We start from the raw sequence: 23,175 nt of genomic DNA, 5'->3' as shown, positions 1-23,175 counted from the left end.
CCAACTGGTTTACATAAACTGGCAAAAGACCATCAAAAAATGATGACTGTCCTTGTAAGTAAAGGTATATCTCAGTAGGTCCAATCAAAAATGAGCTCTGTCTTAAACATAGATCTGTCCGTTTCAAACTAATGTAGGCTACGCTAGCGTATAGCCTATATTTGAAAACAACGGAAAATGGTTTGCATGTAAGTCTACATGTAAGATAATAGACAGATATCCCTTTAAGGGCGAACGTCAACCTCTCATCCTGATATAGCAATATTTCCTACTGGTCTGTCCCCCTGCGCACATCTACAGCGATTCAGTTCTTGGACGTGTGCGTTAAGGTGAAGCTCGGTGCCACAACGTCCCACTCTTGGGGAATACAAGGATAGTCGGCCGAATAACCAATTTAAAAGGACAACAGCCGATAAGCAGCATACATTTAAGTTTTGTGCAGCTATATAAATTATTGAAAAAAAATGGATCAAATGCAGTCCGCCCAGATATCGTCGTCGCAGGGGTTTGCGGATGGCCAGAACTCTGCTACCAAAGATTCAAAACTATCTGGTAAGAAAAACTGCAAATGAAGTCGGTCAGCCTGTTTCTGTAAATAGTTATTACTTATAACGATGGCCCGAGTAGCATGAAAATGGCACCGCCTGTGTGCCAAACATTAAGAGATAGGGGATAGCTTATATTTTGTAGACTATATGTCTTTGTGTTTCGTTTTAAAGATCTTCCTAAAACTTCACCACTGTGTCAGTTGATTTTTGCCTTTTCAGGATTGTTGTGTCATGCAGAAGTTAGTCCTGTCATTATCAACGAGCCATGCCAAATCTTCGGCAGTGGTGCTAGTTGACTTACCATTTCTTGGTGATAAATTGATGCCCATGGTAATTAGGTTACTGTAGAATTGAATATACAGACAAACAGAAATGCCTACACTTGAGCATACATTGGTGCCTTTTAATTTAATAGGGTGAAAGTTGCTTGTGAAAAATAATAAAAACCACACAGATAGGATCTTTAATCCGACACACAATTGTCTCCAAAGAGAATGTGCTATAGGCTACCCATGGTAAACAGGTAGTCTATATTAGGCTACGGCCTAGAAAAATCCCACCCTCGTATAACCTCAAGATGGTGTTCTGTGAATTCTTTAAGTTTGCTTTCATAGCTCATATTTTAAAAACAGAAATACAAACGGAATATGGTGACAATAATTATTCCCTCATAGGACCTCGATCAATTCAGAAAGCTACATGTTGCGGCGACTGCAATCTGCACTGCAGATGCATTGTTACTCGGCAACGGGCAAAGGGAGGATCTCTTAAAGGCGCGTTGCTTTTTTTTATGTCGGTGTATCGTTTTACCAAATGGTAAACAAAGCCATGGAAATGGAATACAGAGCATGTCCCAGCACCAGCATTCCAATTCGATCCATTTTGATACAATATTTTACAATATTTTTCATTTTTTTCCTAACACTTTATTTTGAGTAGATTAATAAAATGAATTCGTAACGTACGTTTTCATTGAGGATAGGCCTACACTATGGTCACTGTAACCAATGTCTGATAGCAACCTTGCTTCAGTTCATAGCCTACTCCCACGTAAACCAGTTGTTAATTGATTGGTGTCATGGCAATTTTGCATGTAAATAGGATTTTAAAGCCAAATAAAAAAAATGAAATTATAATAGTTTTTTTAAAGACATTCACCCATTATAAATGGTAAACCTATTGGTAGCCTCCATAAATGTAATTTCACTTTTTCTTTATCTCTTCTAAAATGGTACCTGCTGACCAACCTGCTAGTAGTCCTGTAATGATTCACTGCGTCACTGCCAGTGTCAGTAGTATCATTTCATATCACAGCCTAGGGATAGCTTAGCACGTCACTTAGAACATGGGTACAAGAAGTCCAATACCTTCCCTTGTCATCGTGAGAACAGGTGAAGGCAGAAATTATGTGTTAAGTCACTGTATTGTGTTCTTTAGTTGTTGCCACACCATCTGCCATACCAGTCATCACAGATGGTCTGGTGAGTCTCTCCTATGTTCTTCTGAACTGAAAGAACCCAGCAGGCTTCCATGGCATGCTGAAGAGCCACACTTGTCACCGAGGAAGTGACATTTCAAAATGAATCCAAGAGATCTCAACAGCTTCCTGAAACATGGCATATGATTATTGTGAATATTTTGACCATCAATATCTTTATTAGTATATCCCGCTGAAAGAGTTTGTAATACACAGCACATTTTACAAAATTGCTATGTATATGGTTTAAGATGTCAAACCTGTAAGTGTTTGATTTACTGTTGTAAAATGAGTATTTCCTCTCTCCTCACTTCTGCCCAACTGTCTATTTATAGTTTTCCTATTAGGCCAAATCACTGACGGTAAAGCCCAAAGTAGATAGATAGCTACTGTAGGCACAATGTTAATCAGCATGGGTAATTAAATTTGTATCGACACATGTTGGCAAAGCTAAATGCTCTGCTGCAATGCTTCTCAGGTTTCACAGTCTATAGACATTTGATCTGAATGTCCACCTATTTTCAGTTTACAGTCAATGTCAAACTTCGCCCCATAAAGTCTAGGCCTATGCTAAATTTGACAAGGACAATCGTTGGTTAAGGTTACATTTGCTACATGCCAAACACAAGACAAATGATCTTATCACGTGTCATTGTTTTTCTGTGAACATGAAAGTGATATTCTCTCGGTCATAGATTTACAGCAGTAACGTCCTCTACAGATCCAGTAGCAACTGTAAGAGGCAAGGGAATTATGTAGAAAGTATAGAGCTATGAGCCTGTAGATCCAGCCCTACCTCGGCCTATAGTCTGGAGAGAACATGGGGTTCTTTTGGCTCCCTCGCCCTCTTGCTGTGCCTCTCGTTTCTCTCCCTTTCTCTGTGCCTCTCGTTTCTCCCTCTCTGGCAGGCTCTGGAGCTGACTATAAACTGTATGGTCGCTCATTTGGGCTGAGGCAGCAAACCAGCTCGGGGGTTCAGGTGTCATGTCTCTTCGCTCCCAGGGATGGGACAGAAATGGCTGGCGTGACTGGAATTCCATGTGTCAACCCCCCAGCTACCTCCAGCCTCCCCCACCCTTCCTCCAGTGACCTCAAGCCCCACAGACATACCAAGCAGTGCTAGAAGTGCAGGAGGTTACATGGTCGCAAAGTGTCTTCACTTCCAGTCCACCCACATGATAGTTTTGACACAGAAGACCTGTGGTGTTGAAACATGAATTGGGATGATGGCATGTTTAACCCTTGTCACAGAGAGTCACCATCTTCCTCACAAGAGGCATTTTCAGCACCATTTGCTCTTGCACAATGGTGGATGTATCAAGCTAGATAGACAGTCCTGGGCCCATCTGTAACATATACAATTGTGCTAGTTTGTATTGCATAGTAGAGACCAAGTGCAATTTCAAGGATGTTTCTGTGTATGACCAGAAATGACTATGCCGTGGTGTGGCCATGAGTGTGACTCATGAGCTTGTACGTTACAGGCAAGCTTGGAAATGTCAACAAAAGGGTGAGTGCATTGGTGCTTCGGTTGTGGGAAAATCTGAAGGCGTGTCGTAGTGAGAGTGCGCTTCTGGGCGAGTCTGAGAATTGGAATGCTGCAAAGCGAGGCGGGCGTTCTCAAGCGGTGCCAACGGCCAGCCCAACCTGCCTGTGTCTGGCTGTGATTCATTCACAGTGACGGCGAATCTTGATCAACCTGCTTAATGAGTGGACATCCCTCAAATTGCTCATAAGTTCCTTGGATGTCTGCTTGTGGTAAATGTTCAATCGTGAGGTGTGCCAGAAGGCAAAGCAAACATGTGTACCTCAGCCCTACTTCAATATTCATGGAGACTGTTAGTGCTCGACAAAGGCTGATATTGTATTCAGGAAGATCACGTGAGGTTCAGAAGTGAGGCAGAAAATGTGTTCACTTGTTAAGGTTACATAATTCCCATCCAGTGAGTGCAATGTGGGTGTCTGGATGGCATCTTTAGTAATTGTGAGAAAAATTAAATACTTAAGTATAAAATGGATACGTAGTCGTACAGTGTTATTGGAAACTATGCTATTCTTTGTGGTAACTGTGCATACAGTGGCGTTTGTCTATAGTTTGTATGTAGTCTTGTTATCTGTCTATTCCTTTCTGTCTGTCTTCTACTTTGCTTGCATAGGAAACAATAAGTGCATGGACTGATGTTTAAGTTAATTGGAGTAAAATTATAGAGTCTCAGACTTGCATGGACATAAAGGATTCGTCTTTACAGTATTGCTTGCACAGTAGCTTCTGATAGTTTCGTAAAGTGTAGCGTCTATAGAGTGGATAAGGTTGGATGTCAGAAAGCACTTCTTTAGTTAATGTATAGGACCTCTTTGGTGAATGCATAGAAGGGGGGGGAGGGGGCAGGACAGTGGGTTGTTATGGGGAAAGGAGTTACCTGCTGCCATTGCAGGATGTTCATTCTTCTGTCCTTTTTATTTTTTCAGATTCCTTTCTTTCCTCTTCGCCTGTATCTCTCATTCAGTCTCCTCAAGGCAAGTGGATGGTTCTCTTACGCTGCTCGCCTGCTCTGTCCTCTGCTCTCCTCATCCCTCCCCTCGCTTCTCTACCTCTTTCCTTCCTTCCTGCTCGCCTGCCGCAGTAATGCTCTCTCCACCCCTCCTTCTAGTGCCCTACTCTAGAGACTGTACCAAACAAGTGCCAATGGGGCCACAACAAAATCAAACAACCTTTGCCCGCAATCATACCCAGTCCCCTTTCCCCAGACACACCAACCCGATGCAGTTCTCAACCAAACATCTCTCTCCACCCCTCCCCCGAGAAAACCCATCTGGTTTTAAATGCTTACCCCTTGCAGCACTAATTGTAACTTAGCAGGCCAGTATAGCTCCTCCCTCTGTCTGACTCTCAATTCTTAAATCGCCAACTGACTTTGCTTACCAAGTGGTTCACAGATGAAAGGCCAAATAAAGCCTGAATACATCAAGGGAAGAGCTTGGGATCATCCTTTTTCTTGTTCCCAATAATTCTCTGATATCCCAGAATCCCTTGTGGCAGGAGATTCACACAATTAATGTGATGGGCCATTTTAAATTATATTTTTATTGATGAGTCTGTCGATGGTGTTGGTACTAGCTAGCTTTCTCCCTTTTTCCAGATAGGGTATTTAGATATCAGATGCATGAAGAGCTGTTTACTGGCCGAGCCTCCGTCACTGAGAATAACATAACCCCTCAAAAAGAAGCACATTAACATGCTTGGTCTGAATGAGCCTGATTATTCATCAGACTCTATCCCTCTTCTCTAACCCTCTCTTCCCTGCTCTTGAGAATCTTGACAAGACCTACAAATTAAAGTCACAAAACCCCAAGTCCCTACAGATGACAGCAATCTGATCCATTTCAGTCTTTGCTGCCTGCTAGCGAGCACTATTTAGGTCAGCAGCACTCACTGTAGGTCTAAGATAATCCCAAGATTGCCACTTTATTTTAAGAAAGCCGAAGAGAAGTTCAAGTTCACTTTGTGTGTGCGAGAGTAGATAGCTAAAAATGGATCAGGTTGGTGTCCCAGGGGGCACTGTCCTTCGATAGATGCCCCCAAGCAAGTCACCTCCCCCCAATCCCTGTATCTCTGGAAGCCCCCCAGCCTGTTAACATCCAGACCCCCAGGAGAAGCGGCACTGGGAGGGATCATCTACCACTGCTCCAGGGGTCCGAACCATGGACTCCGCTGGCTGCTCGCCTTGCCTCGTGCTCCACACCCTTCTGCTGATGGCTTTTTAGGCTTAATGCATGCAAGTCACCCCTGGAGCAGAAAAATAGGTTTTATTTTCATTATTGTTTATTTTCAACCATTGTATATATATTTTTTACAGCACCATTCCTGATGGTAGCATTAATGATAAAAACATTGTGTGCAGACCTACATTTTTTGCTGGACATCTAAACGTTGATTGTACCTTTGAGAGGTACTAGTTACACTCTTTGAGACCGTGAGCCAATCACAGAGGCCTTGGTCCCAATCCCTCGACTACTAATTGACTTAACTATTTCTGGTGGAAGTTGATGTGACTCCTTTGACTCCAAAGGCTTTTGTCATCTATAAAGATTGTTCCTCTGGATTCGATACTCGAGTAATACTAGAAGTGCTATCTCCTGCTGTTGCGCAGTGTGGGACATACATTTATTTTGCTTTCTGAGAATCTTGTGGGCAATGAACATTGAATGTCTTAGAAGGCTGTATCTTATCAAGAACAATTTGATTAAGAATAATTAAATGAACTGCTCAGTACTTTTCCTCTAAAGATATCCTTCTTTTGTGTCTTGTTAGTTTCCTTGAAATGACATTTGGCATAGGCTCTGGGGTTGTCTTTTTGGATAGGGGATTAATAAATGAAAGTGTCCCTTTTTGAAGCCCACGCACTTTAGCACTCTTACTCAACTACAGTTACTGCGGAGAGAAGATTACATAAGAGTCAGATGTGGAAGTATTCTGCAGTGAGGCACTTATAAAAGAAGAGAATTAACTACCGTTAAAACACGATTGTTTGATGACTTACAGTACGACACATTGGAGGGTTTACCAGTTGTTCGGGTCCAGTTCTTAAGGGTTCCAATCAGGAAGTGTATGCTTCAGCTCTCTATGGTACGTGTTCACAGTGGCTTTGTTGGGTTGGAATTTGTTTACTAGCGTAGAGCCAAGATATTACATTGCTTTCGGCTGGATTGAAAGTCCGTTCGTGTGGCCTACTTTGAACAATGCATAATAGCTGGATAGGAGGGGAGGCAAAGGGCTCCAGACCAAGACAATGGGCTCTAGTCAGCGGCTGATCCCTGGCAAACAACTGTCCTGTGGGCTTTGCCAGAGTAGCTGAAGGGTCAGGATGACCACAGGGAGAGCACTGGGGCTCCCCATCACATCAACAAAGTTATGAAAAAGTGTTTGTGCAGGCCGTCAGATGTTATCATATGAACAGTAACATTGGAAATGTCCAATGCAACGCCAACGATGTGTCACAAATGTAGCCTTATGTGGTGGAAAAAAGGCCTATTGTGCAGAAGGAGTAGTTGACCTTCAGATATATTTTGGACAGAGAAGCAACAGCTGCACGTTTGACCCCGCTGATGGTCTTTAGCTCAAACCAGGGGTTAAACCCTGGTCTCAAGTTGCTGGGGGCATTGACTTGCAGAGATGAGGCATGATATGTCTGCCAATTCTCCATAGTATTCTCTTAACACCGGGTTTTGGAAATTACTGGGGGACATTTTGACTGCAAAAGATCCTGTGATTACTGGAGCAGTTGCTTGGAACATATTGTGGACTAAGCCACTCGGATGTGCCGTGGCGCTAGGTATGCTGGCTAATAGTTACCAGACATATACCAATGTCACCTCAGCAGCGGCATGAGGAAATGGCGTTGGGTTTGCTTGCTTTGTGATGTGATTGACAGTACAGTGGGATTTATTTGTTAGAGAATACAGAGCAAGGGGCATGGTCGGGATTGCCCTTCCTGTTATCTTAGTTTTATTAGCTGAGTCTTTTACAAACTGTACGGCTTGCTCACATCTTCTTGTTAAGTTGGTTAGTTAATTAATGGAAATTGTGAGGGCTTCCTTTTCAAACTAGCATCTGAGAGCGAGGAGTCCTGTAGAGTCACGTTCAAATTCTGAATTAAATTAAATTATTATCTTTGGGTAGTGCAGTGTTTTTATTTCAGGAATGACTCATTCCAGTGCATTAGATGATACTGTGGTTAACTGAATTGTTAATAAATTACCTAATTAATAAGATTTGGTTTGATGCTTTTGAGATTGTGATCAAATCATATGATATGAAATGATAATATCAAAAGAATCTACGTAATTTAGTTCTAACTCTGCATCTTATTGCACCACTTTCATATTTCTAATCCGCCCAATACTCGGTGTTGAGTGAAGTGAGACCTCCTAAAGAACTTATTGATGTTGCTCCTTTATTCTTCTACGAAAGGAATATTAACCCTTTCATGTTTGGGTTTGGAAATTATTCTGTAGATGTGCTAATGCCAAAGTGTCCTTAAGTTAGCAACTGAATGTTATACTGCATTCTATTTTTAGTTCTCTGACAATGTATTATTTAAACTATAGATTATGACTTGACATGTCACCTAGTGCACTGGTCTACTGTGATTTACATGGTTTCATACAATTTTGTTTGTTGCTGCTGCTTCATTTAGACCATTCAAGCCATTGTCTTTGTTGCCTCATTGAGTGGTCTTCTCAATGGCAACAACTCCTGGTTAGTTAAGAGCAGCATGCAGACGTCGACACCACCATCCATCAAAGCAATATGACCGTCCCACACAGTGCATGAGTGCTTGGGCTGCGACTCTCTGGCCTCTGCTGAATAATACTGGACGTGCATGGGAGTTGAGTGTTTGTGTGATTTCTTTATTCCCTCGCCTCCCTTTCCCCTCTTTTACTCCCCGCACGGCCAACAGCAGACAAAAGGGTCGTCCTGGGCTCTGACAAGCCCTCTGAAGGTGTGGCCACATCCCTCCGCTTTCCCTCTCAACCAGGCTCATTCTCTCCCGGTAACTATGGGAGCGAGGGATCGGGGCCGCCCGACGGACAACCGGACTCGCCAATCAAGACATCCCCGGTGTCTGAAAGAATCAAGGCCCTGGAAGCCCTCGCTGCGAAGAAGAGCGAGCCCGAGAACCGGAGCGACAGCACGTCTCTTCATTTCAAAGATCGGCATTTCGAGAAGTCTCCGACTGAGGCGCCCGCGGACGCCCCTCCGGTCTTCCAGAAGAAAGGGGGTTCCACTGATCAAGAGTCCCCAGAATCCCCCTTTGAGGTCCTGGGAGATGCACGACAGGGTAGTGAGTTTGAAGACACGGCTGAATGGATGAGGGCCCATTTACCCCCCGTTCCTGACTTTGACGACGCTGTAGACTCACGCAAGTGTTCTCTTGTCTCAGGGAAGACCAGTAAGTCGCATGAGATAAAGGGGGCAAATGTAGTCATACCAGATGTACCAGCAGCTTTTGCTGGTGTCCCTGATGCCTTCATGGACTCTCCCGTTGAAGCACCCAAACTGAAAGATCAGGACTCAGCCAAGCAGTCCAGCATTGAAGAGGAGGCTGAATTTGATATTAGCTTTTTACCAACTGCATACATGTGTGACAAACAAAAGAAACCGGACATCCAAACTCCTCTAACTAAACCAGACTCTGAGCCCACCCCTTCACCTGCTCCACCGGTCGGTTTTGACTCCCCATCTCCACCTCCCTCCCCCCCTGCTGCCTCTGACCCAAAGCAGAAGGTTTCTGAGACCAAGAATACTCTGTGCGGTGGTGACATGGAGCCTCTGGATGTGGCTGAAGTGGACAGTTCAGGAGAGTCTGATGACACCGTCATTGAGGATGCAGCTTCTGTCCCTGCCCCTTCTATCCCTGCCCCTTCTATCCCTGCCCCTTCTATCCCTGCCTCTTCTATCCCTGCCTCTTCTATCCCTGCCTCTTCTATCCCTGCCTCTTCTATCCCTGCCCCTTCTATCCCTGCCCCTTCTCCATCCAATCTTCCAACCCCTGCGCTTTCAGCCCCTTCCTCTTCATCCCTCTCCACCGAGGAGTCCCAACCAGTGAAACAGGAGAAACAGCCAATGCAAGTTCCCACTATTAATGTTATTGAGACAGAAGAGCCAAATTACAGTGATGAAGAGATGGAGATGGAGATGGAGATTGAGGAGGAAGAGGATGAAAGTTACAAAGTAGTTAAAGACCCAGTCAAAGACCCGGTCAAAGAGGCACCCATACCCACTGAACCTCAACCCAAGGTGACCAAAACGGAACCATCCAAAATCCCACCCTTAGAGTCAGAATTTATGGGAGGTTATTCTCCTCCATCCTCTCCCGTTGACTCGGATCCTGAGTACTCACCTCAACACAAGGTCCTCAAACCAGGTTCTGATCAGGCTGACAGACAGTCAGCTATTGATGATTTACAGCATGCAGCTGTCTCAAAGGCCCCAAGTTCTGATGCCTCGCAAACACAATCTGACAAAACACAGACCTATAAGGAGGCCGATGAAATTTCTCCCACTTTCACTGCCAAACCATCCATTAAAACGGTAGACGTTGACTTTCCAGACAATGATGATGAGTGGTCAGATGATGCACCAGAAGTCTTGGGTCAGTCTGACTTGGCTAAAGTTGTTGCTCGGGATCGTCCACAAAGCACCACTTCAAAGATGGATGAGAAGCCAAGCAGTGATATGAAACAAGAATACATGGAAACTGTTGCACCTTTGAGATCCAGCTTCATGCAGGACGACATGACAGCTAGATATGATAGACAGTCATTTGACGATTATGATGCACCACCAGGCTTTGATGACTATGATGACAAGTTGAAAGATTTTGACTATGACACTGTTACTAAGCCCTCAGACCCAACATCTCAGATTCATATTGAAACTCTACTCCCATTGAACAGTGCTACAACAGAGATTACAGATATGGAAGAAATCACCTCAATGACTTCACAAGAGTCCTTTGTCCACCCAGTGGGTGCTCAACCATCTCATATGGAGTTTCCCAAAGATCCCTATTCGACTTTCCAGAGTGAACCGCAAAACAGTGTCAAGGAACCAGTGACAGATCTGAAAAAAGAAAACGTTGTTCCTGAAGACATGGTCAACAGTGAAACCATCCTTCCACACAAAGTGGTTGCAAAGACCCAAAAGGACACTAAAGCGGATCACCGTTCACCCGACACGACAAGTGACCCAGAAAGCATAGAGCCTGAATGCTCTGTCTCTGCCGCCACAGACAGCTTTGTGGACTTTATGAGGGAGTGCCTGAAGTCACAACAGAATGAAGAACCAGAAGATCTTAGTCAGGGTCTCTCAACCAAGCATGAACTTCCCAAGACGGGCGCTTCCCAAAATCCTCCTACTATGGTGATGGATCTGGAGCAGGAACGTCTCACTATCAGTGCCCTCAAAGATCTGGGGAGCAGTCAGGAGGAAGAGGAAGATCTCCAGTCCCATGTAAAGGCTTCATCAGCCTCCAACCTGGGCAAATCCCAGACTTCCTTCAACTCAAATCCCATCCCTTCGTCTCCTCAAACCAAGCCTGCTTCTGACTGCAGCTCGTATTCGAAAGAGGTAGAGGCCATTGACCAGTGGGTGGCCGAGGCCTACCATCTTGCCGAGCATGTCTTGACAGCAATACTAACCCACTTGTCAGGTAACACGTCTTCCCTCTGGGCTTTATGCCTGCAAACCTTTCACACAAGCACCGCACAAAGACCCCACCCTCCTCTCACTTAATCCTTTTTTCTCACAACTGTAGTTCTGATCTAGGTGGAAACCAAACCTAACACTTTGCACGTGTTGAAGAATCTTGATAACCCTGTATTATGATGACATTATTACCTTTTTGCTGTGCAAATTGTCATTCATAAATGATATGGTTGTTTGTTGGCCTGACTAACATTGTTTTACACATTTTACCAAAGGCTCTATGGAAGGTTTCATTCTGCAGCCATTGTGAGAGCTCACAAAGGTTGTGTGACCATGCAAGCTGTATATAGTCTAAAGAGATATCCTTGTCTGTGTAATATTAAGATCCATCCTGCCCTATGTCCTTAAAAGCTTGACAGTGGATGGATGGAGGTGGGTCATGGTGGGGTTTATAAACATGGTGTCAGGGTGTCTGCTTGCCATGGCCCTGGAAGTCAGGCTGAACAGTCGATCCCCAGTGTTGGGTTTCTGCTTCGATGCAACTTTCCACAGAACACTGCACTTACAGGAGGCGTTCGTTTCAGAAAGATGACGGTCATTACAGGAGATTTACTTAACCTTTCACCATGGCCAATCATTAACATCTGATGCATGTGGGATTACACATTACAAGAGCAATGATGCGGCACAATTATGCAAAAAGGATCTGATATCTTTGATCCACTGGGCCTCTCCTCTCATTGTGTGCCAGTATATGGGCTCCGAGTGAGTCAGCATCAGCTAATTAGCTAGATGTCACAAAGTTTCATCTCTCCCTCCCACAGGAAAAGTATCTGCCTTGAATGAATACAAATACAAATTATGATAGTCACCTTGTCTAGCAAAAGATTCAGGTTTTACTTTTGTGTCACAGTTGCTGAGGTTACAACATACGTTACAGTGAATGTAACATATTTAGCCATTCGTACCACATACTAGCTCACAGTTTATACTTTTATGTGGGGGCTAAAATGTCAAATTGGTAGAACTATCCCTAGCCAAGGTAATTCTCACTATGCACCCACAGTGGAACCCCTTTAACCAGCACACATTTCCCACCCTGCGCATGCTAACATGAAACCCAAGCTGTGCATACACTGGCTGGTATGCAGACAGAGTAAGGTCTGTTGGCTGTCATAGGCGCTCGTGCACGTGCCATAACCTACCCTGGGCGCGGTATGGAGCTGTAGGTCGTAGCTCAGGCAACCAGAAACTAGGTGAAAGTGTTCTTGAGAAATCACGGAGGGACTGACAATGAAGCAATTCAAAAAGAACCCCAACTCTGCTGAAAGAGGCTCTGTTGAAAGCAGACCTACAGACTAGTGCTCATAGACATGCTGAATGCATCATGTATGTGTTTAGCAATCTTCTTGTGTTAATGTCGTTTAGTTTTTTTTAAGACAACTTCAATTGATTTGCCCTGTTTTGAGTTTAAACCTGACAGTCTTAAATGATTGTCTTCAGATGTGAACCTCGGTGCTGTTTTAGTCGTTCTCTCCACTGCTGCTTCAAAACTCACTAGGTTATTGGGCGGGTTATGCCTGGCTAGGTGAGTTTATTTTAGAGGGTGTAGGCTAAATGTTTGAGATGACTGATCTCCTTTGTTAACTTGCTGGAGTAATTGTTTCTTCTCTAAGGAGCCAAGACAAACATGATCAGGATCAAGGCTAATGGTGATCCAATGGTCCTCCTGATACAGAATCAGTGGCCAGCAGAGAAGCTTTCAATGCGTCTTGTTAGTTAGAAATCCTACACTTGACTGCCGGGCCTTTAAAGATTAGTTCAAATCAGGCAGTCCCATTTGTTGTGGAAGACTTATGTTAATCTTGTGTGTGTGTGTGTGTGTTGACTTGAGGAGGAAGGCTGGGGTTAGTAACGGATCATGTGAATACTAAAACGGGACTTATCCAGCCATGTCTATGTTTACAAATCACAATGGCAATTGACACTGCTAATGAAGCTGTCTGAGGGTTAATCTTTTGTTTTAAGTAAAAAATAAATAAACAGAAAAGCTATGCCGAATAGATTACGGTCCACATTTACACATTCAGGCATACACATGCACATACACATGCATACACTTTGTTAGAGCGAGCGGTGCTTGTACCTTTAAGAGATGCTCACTGCACAGCGAGGTAGAAAGCAGGCCACTGCGGCTCCTCTACCACTGGGACCCGCCACAGCTAGATCTAGGGCCTGTAATGCAGCTCGGGAGAGAGGGGAGGGAGGGACCAATAATGGAGAACCTCCTCCCTGTGGGTACCAGCAAAGCATTCTGGGAGGGACACAGACCCCTGCAGTGTTGGGTGTGAAAACCCCGTTCATGCTGTCATAGTAGCCTCAGCATGCAGCATCAGGAACAATGGAGCACTCTCTCTCTGCGACCACAGTTGCTAGTGCTGCTGAACTGGCTGTCAGGAACACTGCTTTGTAAACACGTTTTTCAACCCTATTTTAGCAGTAGGCTTTATTGGCTGCCTGCTTAGCTGTAGACGGCTGGTTTCAGTAATGTTTTCTCAAAATTAAGTAACAAAAAAAGCAGAGCCTAAAGTGGGTGAATAATTGATAGATTTAACATTATTCATCTGCTGTCCGTAGAAATATTTCTCTATGTGAGTAGTCAATGTTTCCCTAATGGCTTCCTAATTAAGCTCCGACAATAGAGTCATGTAAAACAAACAGACCCTATTAATTACTGCTTTAACAGGATGGATAAGAATGTTTTTTTATAATTGTATTAATCTATATCTCATGGTCTCATAAAGGTGGTTACTTCTACAGTATACACACAGTAGGAATAGATACATTCCTACTACCGGTCTGTATGGTTTGGCCTCATAGCAGCTGTCTACAAGCTGCTAGCATATGGTGAAGGGAGTCCTAGCTGCCCTATATTGACAGAACTCGCCTGCGGTCCATGTCAGACTGGATCTGCTGTGTGTTTCTGTTCAGAAGATGCGGCGTGCGAGCGAGGCCTCCTCTGGCTCCGTGCTCTGTGTATCTGAGCATGAGTCACATAGTAGTTGGGTAATGGTGGGTGAGCCAACACTGCCAAGCACCACCCACCCCTACAGCTAGACTTGGCCTGACTCTTAAAATGTTTGCTCATGTTCTTTGTACCCAGGCCTGTGTGTGTGTGTGTAGTTTGTATGTTCATGTTTTTCTGTGCGTTTGTGTGGTACCAAAAGAGTAGAATGTTTTGGGCAGAAGAAAGAGAGAGAGAGAGAGAGAGAGAGAGAGAGAGAGGGAAAGGGAAAGGTGGGTGTTTTGTTTCAATCTGTCAGCACATTTCTTGGTCAGCTGCCCAGGCTGCCACTTTACCCTCCGAAACGTTGAAAAGCCCCGTAAAGAAAAATGTTTTAAAAGCAAGGGAAAAAGGGAAAAAAACAGTTGCCAGTTGTGGTTTATGAGCTGTGCTCCTGTATTCCATCTGCGAGCCACCGTCCTCAGCCCCCCTGACCAGGGAGCACAGGAATACACATGTATTCTTTTAAATGCATTGAATGCTTTTTACATGTAGTACAGGAGGATAGGCCATTTTAAGAGCACGGCATTACGTAATCATACTAGATAGTGTCAAATATGCATGTGTGGGTCCATATAGACACCAACATGCGAAAGCTATTCTGAGCCATAAGAAGCCAGAGGGGAACACTGCGTAATGCAGCAGTTATTATTTACAGTCCATGATTTTCTGGTCAATCTGAATGTTTGTGGTCATTTCAATGATTAAGGTGATTTCTTTCCTACCTTTTCTCTCCCCCAAATTCTTTACTTCACTTTGCGCACACACACACACACAATCTGTCTCTCCTCATCTTTCCGCCACACACACCTCTCCCTCCATCCATCCCTCCCTCGCCTGTCTCTCCTCCTCCTCCCCTCCCCCCCCTCACAGTGAAGGATCTGGTGCACTGGCGAGACCCCAAGAAGTCGGGCGTGGTGTTTGGCCTGTCCATGCTGCTGCTGCTGTCCCTGGCTGCGTTCAGCGTCATCAGCGTAGTGTCCTACCTGCTGCTGGCCCTGCTCTGCGTCACCATCACTTTCCGCATCTACAAGTCTGTCGTCCAGGCCGTCCAGAAGTCCGGTGACGGACACCCCTTCAAGTAAGAAGCAAATACTTGATTGTTCACCCGCCTTCACCTCCCTGGCCCCATACCCCCCCAGGGACTGTTTTATAACACACTGCGGGCTTTTAAGTAGGTTACTAAGCATGGTTTTCCCCTTTTAAATTGCTCCCCACTCAAATTGGGTGTTTATTTTGTACTGGGCCTCGATTTATGATACTTTAAAACCCATGTAGTCCCTATTAAGCAAGAATTAAAGAAGAAAGCAGAAACAGCAAGGGACATTTGTGCTCTGTTTGAGTCTCTATAGTTCAAGATTATGGATGATTATGAACATCTTCATAATATTGCATGACACATTATATAATAATTTGAAGCCCAGACATTCTGCGTCAGTAATTTCCCTTCCTGCCTAAAGCTGTTCAGGAACCCTCCAAAAATGTGAAGAGCTGGCTCTGTCATGTTAGGGCCTGACACAACCCCCCCCCCATGCCTCAGTGAATCTCCTTGTATTAGTTTTATTAATAGAACAACCTTTATGGTTGAACCAGGGCCGGAGGGTCTTGTTCCAGCACACAGAACAGGCTAGTCACCTACACTTAGGACCCCCTTAACTGGTCTGTGCCTAAAAACACATGAAAGAAGAAAACAAACAAGTGACATTTAGAATACATTTTTCCGAGTGAGGGAGTATCCAATGTTTCCAGATTTTAAATAGACTTTCAGCTTTAGTGATTGGCACTCCAGAAAGCTTTGATTGGAATCAAATGAAACCGGACTGTTTGTTTTCAGTGCCTAGCGTTATCCGCTAGCAGGCTGTCCGCTCGACATGTGTTCACCCTGGGTAGCTCGGTCTCTCTCCTCAGGTCCCTGATGGAGAAGGACTTAAGCATTCCCCCAGAGACCTTCCGCAAGAACGTCGACGTGAGCCTGAGCTACATCAACCGAGGCCTGAAGCAATTGAGCCGCCTTTTCCTGGTGGAGGACCTTGTGGACTCCCTGAAGGTACACACACGCACGCACACACACACAACAAAAATATCCTTGCGGACAGTTGCAGGGAAGGCCCACACGAGCACCACCCCAACACCTGTTCCTACATTCCCTGTCCTCAACCCCCCTCCTTCGCCTTGCCTTCTTTTTATACATCTCTCTCGTGGATACGCACACAGACACCGCGCCATAATAAGACTTTTTTCGTCACCTTCGGATCGTGTAGTATCTAAAGCGGCCTTATGATGAACCGTGGATTGGCCGGGGTCTATTGGAATGTTCATCATGTGACTCTGGAAAAAAATCACGGGATGACATGCTTGTCTGCATCACTGCGGACACAAGTTCTACAGGCCTTGGGATTAGCACAAGCAGCCATCATAGCTTGCTGACCCAGAATCCTGCCAGCTCTCTACTGAGAGAGGATGCGCGATGGGGAGGGGAGGGGAAGAAGGATGCAATGGGAGAAGAAGAGGAGAAAGAGAGGGGGGCGGGGGGCTAACACTTGAGCTGGGGCTAACACCAATGAGACCAAGAGGACTGTAGATCCCAGGAGCAGCCAAGTGACACTAACACACTCTATCTCTGTAGCGAAGCTCTTCTGACCTAATGGAAATCCCATCCTCCCTAACATCCTCCCCACCCCCATTACCCCACTAAGCCCCCATACTCCCAACTCCAGTCCTACTTATGAGGATCGTAGTGCTGCTAACAACTCGCCTAAGAACGTTTTCGATGAAAGCTTGTTTTATGGTGAAAGGATCTTTGTTCAGCTGAAGGATGTGTACATACCAAAACGCTTTAGATCCTGCGTGCACGCCCCTCCCCCTCCCTCCAGGAGCCCCTGGGCACCCCGTGCTCTAACTAGACCCTGACCCAGTCTTGTCCGTCTTCCCCAGCTGGCTGTTGTGATGTGGCTGTTCACCTACGTGGGAGCTGTCTTCAACGGAATCACCATCCTCATCCTGGGTAAGATGCCGGCAAGCACACATCCCCAATGATAGAAATGCACGGTGCATATCAGGTGTTTGAAGTCTCTGTTGTGTCGCGTAGGGAGTCAGGTCCTTCCTGTGGATTGGGTTTCTATATGTGCTACATGTAAACGGTTCACAGCCATGCCAGTCTCGCGGGGGCAGAGAGGCACACAGGAGAGACGGCTGGTGCCCTGAAGGGGTGTGGCTCGCTGGATGGATCCGTGTTCGCGTCCTTCCTATGAATGTTTTGATACAACCACGAGAGACGCTAGGCGGGGATAGTGTGAGGGGCCAGTTATGTCACAAGCACCACACCATAATTGATTCATGTGGTCTCCCCCATGTGACATGTAAGCAACTCAATGCCCCATATTTAACATCTGGTTCATTTTATATTGTATCCTGTTTCTTTAAATTCCTTGTTACAACTTGCTAAATTCTATAAAAAGCTAAATCAGTCAACCAATCCCAGTCAAAGGCCTCTGGGTATTGTAGGCCTGTCATGCATGTTAAGGCTAGCTGTAGCTGTTTCATTTAAGTGGGCTGTAAAGATGGAAGATCTGAATTGAGTTTAGGCTCGGGGGGAGGGAGAGTATCTAACAGCCAAGAATATCATGTCTATGTGTTTAAAAGATTCCTAGCTGAATCCTCAATGTTGTCGGAATGTTTTTCTGACGTTTTCCACCCTTCCTCTTTCAGCGAACATCCTCCTCTTCAGCGTGCCCCCCGTCTACGAGAAGAACAAGGTGGGTCTCTCCTCTGACACAGTGTGGACATGGATGCCTCCTTCCTCTGACACAGCCTCCATCCGGCCCTGACTCACCCTGAAATGTTACGTGTGACTGATGAATCCAAGTTTCGTAATGAGGCCATTGCAGTGTTTAGTAATAGGTCACAGTTGGGAATTCTATTGGCGTTGGGGCTACGCAAATACTTTTTTTTAGTCCTATCTGTGGCTTGCAGAATGGTATGTAAAGATGTCCTGCAGTATCTACGGTTTTGGCCTGTTATTCATGTAACGGCAACTGATCACCGATGTCTTTGTATCTCATGACTTCAAATCTTGGAGTAACAATATAACATTGTTGTATATCAGTCATAACAGATCTGCTATTGACCAGACGAGCTCACTCCTGCCTTTGCTCCTCTCTCTCTCCCCCTCTCTCCCTTCATCTCCCTCTCTCTTTCCTTCTCTCTTTCCTTCAGACTCAGATTGATCAGTACATTGATCTCGTACGCACTCAAGTCAACACCACAATTGCTAAGTAAGTGATCTCAAACTGTGTACTCAGTGCACTTTCAAAATATTCTATACATGCTGTTGGTCATGCGCATATCAACACACATCATTTCAAAGGTTAGTAGTCAGGTGTTACCAGACACATTTAATCGGTGTTAAATGATTGATCTCTGTTCTTTCAGGTTGCAAGAAAAACTACCCGGCGCTGGGAAACGTAGCAAAGCTGAATGATCGACCTGGCCAATCATCTCCTTTATTACCACCGTCATCATTGTCATCAACACCTCCTAATATGATACCCCTCCCCTTCCTTTCCCTTCGCCCTCCTCTCCTCCTGATCCTCCTCACCCTATTCACACCAAACCCTCCCCTCCTCTCCTCCTGATCCTCCTCACCCTATTCACACCAAACCCTGCCCCCCTCTCTGTTGATCGTCCTCCCTCCTGCACAGACTCAGCCAGTAGGTAGTATATGATCTCCCAGCTACTCAATACTCAGTGTAAACCGTGCGGCTTAACTACAAGCATTATAAAGAGTAACCGCAGCTGCATCTACAGGAAACGCCTCGCTAGCGGAGGAAGTGATGTAACAAAATGACCAGATGCCTGTCGTGACGGCGCGGCACAGTAAAGATCGAGTCAGGGTCAATGTGAACTAGACTGAATCTATGACCTGGTTTGTAGTGTCCAGCAGGAGGAAGGTGGACTATATACTGTTAGGATGGGCGTTTGTCTCGCAAAAGTCTGTACTTTTAACTTTACCTTTCGCTGAAAGCAAGTACAAAAATACATATTGAAAAGTAAAAAAAAAAAAAATACACAAAATAAAAAGACGTAACGTTTTTGGTGTAATTGTGGCAAGCATTTTCCTGCTCACTCTTTAAGGCATTTGAATGGAGAGAAAAAATAGGTTTGTTTTGACGGATACTTCTGGAGTTTCTGATCCCTGCCCTCTTAAGTTGTGTTTCAGTTCACCTTAAAAGGCACTTAAGTATGTAACGTTTCTGCAATGCACTGAACATTTAGTTTTTGAAATGTAATTTAAAAAAAGAGGATTAGAACTCTGAGCCAGCTGTGATAATTTGGTCTAGTTCACCCTGTTAGATTTTTATTCAAAATGTTTAATGTGTATATATAAATACAGTAAGACTACAGCAGAATCATCCTGCTGTAGGGAACAAGTTAGCTTGCTTTTTATATATAAATGGAACCCCTCACCCTGACATTAGTCATTACTTGTTTGTTACATCTGTTCATACCAACTCCATGTTGAAGTCTCACAACTCTGTAAATTACGATGATTATTACTATTATTGCTATTCTTGGTATTATTATTATGATTATGATTATGATTATTACTTAATAGAATTGCCGCTTTGATTCCCCATATGCTTCATTAAAGCTTCATAAGAGCTTTATAAAGCTTCATAATGTAACATTATGTCTTGAGGAAGACCTCTTGGGGAATAGCTGGATTTGAGGTCAAACACTGTTCCCATTCTGAAGGTAGCTGGAAATAGAGCAAAGAACACAGACGAAGGAAGGTTCTGGAAAAGGCGTTTGTTTGTTTGTATCTTCTTTAGATGCCATGATGCGCATGTCATTGCATAAGCTGGAAACAAGATTCTTACCCCTTAAATAGGCTGTAACATATTCCTAACCCATTTTAATGTTATAAGATGATTACTATTTGTGGTTTCTTCAGTGGTGTCTTGAGTTCAAATATAAAAACCATGGTCATCTATTCTAGGGCTACTGTTACAACTGTAATTGCAACATGTCTTTGAAACTGATTTCTATAGAAGTATCTACAAGTGAGATTTGCATACTTTTTCATCTCTTGTTTGAATCACCCATTTTACTAGGCCCAAAGCAAGCAAGCAATCATCGAAGGATCATTTTAACACAAGATCGATCAACTCGATGATGCATAGATTGCCTCTCAAAGCAGTACTGACTTATACAACTACTATTCAAATGTCTCCAAACTGCTGAATGTTTTCCCTGCAATATGACATAATAGTACATTCCTCCCCACAGTGTTGATCCTGCTAACCACAGTTTGACATTGAGGCAAGGTTGTATTTCAGTGGTCAGAGTAGAATCACAGATGTATAGCAACAATGCCTGGTTTCCTTGTAGATGTGTCTGTGTTAAACCTTGTGACTGGACATGGAATCCACCATTTTACTGGTGTATAAAGTCAACTTTTAGCCCCTACGCTCAACACTGTGTTTGTTTTCACTCACACACTCACTCAGTTGAAGGTATACAAAGTCTGTAAGCCACAGTACCCCTTGTGACACCCGGCTTCTGGAACATCCAGTCACCATGACCTCATGTGTGGCCCTCTAGAGGGTTTGTTCCTGCAGTCAGGCTTTCATGAGTGCACCTTCACAACAAAGGCAATGCACCTACCCATGTTCAGAATAAACTGCTAAAAAAAACTTTTTCTTTAGATTGTGTCTTAGACTTAACCAGTGTAATATACTATATAAATCTACATGCACACTTCGAAACTAGTTTCTCTTTGAAGCATGTTGCTTTTTTTCTTGTTTCATCTTTATATCTTAGGGAGGGGGGGGGGTGTCAGGAGTTGTTTTCTCTTTTGGCATTTTTTGTTTTGCTTCTGACTCTATTGGTAACTACATATGTTAACTAACACCTGAGCTATGTTTGTTAGCCTTGGATTTAATTCTCCTTTTGAGTTTGGGAAAATGTTCCGGGGGGAAAAAGAGAGAAAAAAGTTAAACAAAAAAAAACCTATGTGGTCCCTGTACTGATGTCAACGTGGAGTTAATAAAAACATGTCAAAGGATTCTGCTGCGTGGACTCTTTCCTTTGGCGGCTTTCGGACTTTCGATCAGAAAGCATATTACCAGGCGTCAACCACAGCCCCATTAGATTATATTTTGAATCATGATTGAACGGCATCTTAGCATAAGTAGATTGAGTCCAATGTTTGCCGTCAGTCGGGGAATTGTGTTGTTGGTGAGGGGATTATACCAATTTGAGGCCTGACCTCTTATTTTAGAATAACAACAGTTTTCAGGGTAGACTCACCCCTGTGCGTATCATATAGGTTTGCCAATGTAATGACGTTCCTGTGGCATACCTGATATAACCAGTCAGTAGACTTTTAATTTTGATATTTATTACAAGGATCATGAAGGAGAGAATGCATATTTCAACACATTTGCCTTGAAATGCAAGGAAAGAGTATTTGAAAATAAAATATAAACAGAAGCAGAAAAATTAACTAAGTGAACAGAGACTTTTTTTTCTGTAAGATAAGGGCCAGTGACCTCACCAAAGCCACCTTCCTCCAAACCACCTTTCTCACCCCCCCCCCACCCCCGTGGCATAAATATATTCATACACAAACAAAAATGGTTGCAACAAACAAGCTCTAGTCTTATTTAGTAATTTCGCCATAATTTAATTAATATTTTCTTGTTTCCGTTAAATAATTAAGTGCTACGTCAGGGCAAAGCTAAAGGGGAGTCGATGACCATCACAGGCCATTGTGACCCAATCCAAATAAAAGGTATTTGACTTCTAGTCTAAACCTTGCTAGCTAAAATAACTACTGGGCTAATGTGACATCACAGACACAGGGGTGGAGGGAGGGATGGCAGTTTGGTATGCAGCATGCATGAGCCCATCTCATCCTCAAACTGGGCAAATGCTGCCATCTGGTTCTTTAAAAAGAACAATTAGGCCACAGCTTGTGAAGTACTGTCTCTCTGCAGTAGTAGCTGTATATGACTCCAGTTAACCTGTCTCTTGCTCCAATTGTGTTTTTGACATCTTAACAATAGCAGAGAAGTAGAAGTTTCTTTTCAAACTGCTGTGGACAGATATAACATTGATGGGGAAAAAACAAGCAACATGTGGCAAGGTCAACCTGACTGAAAACATACAAGCCCGTATGGAAAGCTGTCAATCCCTGAGTTCTGCATTTCCAGGTGAGTGACATTTTAGAGATCACCTTCTATCCCAAGCAAGGTGGCCATGACATAACTGAAGGAATTTGGTTTTCTTGGTTTTCCTTGTCATCTGAATCTTTTGTTTTGTTGCATAAACATTGTACAGTGAGATATTAGAACGGTAACATTGTGAAATATTGAATAAATAGTTACAAACGCTGTTTGCACATGAATATGGTGAACTTGGCTCACTCAAAATCCAGATGAACAATCATGCATGGGATTTAAATTCCATGCCAACTGACATTGTGGCATCATAAAAAAGAACAATAAACTTTACATTCTTGTAAAAACCAGGATGCATAAAAGTGCTTGTATAAAATGATACACAATTCAAATTTCCTACATTATTTACATTAACTTTTGTGCAGCATTTTGCTAAACGACTTGAAGGAAGTGGACAGGGTTAGAGGTCAAACTGGAAATAATTACACTGATAGAGAAAGGAAAAAAACAATGTCTTGTTCAAAGGGTGAATTTTGAGGGATGTCTAATTTCCTCATTGTAAACAAGGATTATCCTAGCCTGGTCCTCAGCAAGCTTTCGTACATTTCATTTGTACAGAGAGTCTGGGATTGCTCCATTGACAAGCGTTGACTTCCTTGAAGGCGGGTCCTCTGTTGGAGTTTAAAACTATT

General features: G+C 43.9%; 1 protein-coding gene across 5 annotated transcripts; it reads left to right on the top strand.

Moving 5' to 3' along the window:
• Nucleotides 1-244: 244 nt before the first annotated feature.
• On the top strand, nt 245-21,366 carry rtn3 (reticulon 3). 5 transcript variants are annotated; one of them, XM_047048884.1, is made up of 9 exons: nt 259-552; nt 4,495-4,542; nt 8,487-11,240; nt 15,174-15,381; nt 16,209-16,347; nt 17,235-17,304; nt 18,009-18,055; nt 18,516-18,574; nt 18,732-21,366. In XM_047048884.1, the coding sequence occupies exons 1-9, from the start codon at nt 465-467 to the stop codon at nt 18,778-18,780; spliced, it is 3,462 nt and encodes a 1,153-aa protein (XP_046904840.1). In that variant the 5' UTR covers nt 259-464; the 3' UTR covers nt 18,781-21,366. The 5 variants fall into 5 exon arrangements, with proteins under 5 accessions (XP_046904836.1, XP_046904840.1, XP_046904838.1 ...); XM_047048882.1 differs by lacking the exon at nt 8,487-11,240 and having other exon boundaries at nt 274-552; XM_047048883.1 differs by lacking the exons at nt 4,495-4,542; nt 8,487-11,240 and having other exon boundaries at nt 275-552.
• The last annotated feature ends 1,809 nt before the right edge of the window (nt 21,367-23,175 follow it).

The sequence above is a fragment of the Hypomesus transpacificus genome, chromosome 25 (genome assembly GCF_021917145.1).
Source record: "Hypomesus transpacificus isolate Combined female chromosome 25, fHypTra1, whole genome shotgun sequence".
Taxonomy (NCBI): Eukaryota; Metazoa; Chordata; class Actinopteri; order Osmeriformes; family Osmeridae; genus Hypomesus; species Hypomesus transpacificus.
Note: the sequence above shows the minus strand (reverse complement) of the source record. Positions and strands in the feature narration are given on the sequence as shown.

Excerpts from the sequence above, each read along its gene's own strand:
- rtn3 (XM_047048884.1), top strand. The coding sequence starts at position 465 with ATGGATCAAATGCAGTCCGCCCAGATATCGTCGTCGCAGGGGTTTGCG. Across the intron at positions 553-4,494 it reads CAAAGATTCAAAACTATCTG|ATTCCTTTCTTTCCTCTTCG; the intron begins GTAAGAAAAACT and ends TTATTTTTTCAG. Across the intron at positions 4,543-8,486 it reads TCTCATTCAGTCTCCTCAAG|CAGACAAAAGGGTCGTCCTG; the intron begins GCAAGTGGATGG and ends CACGGCCAACAG.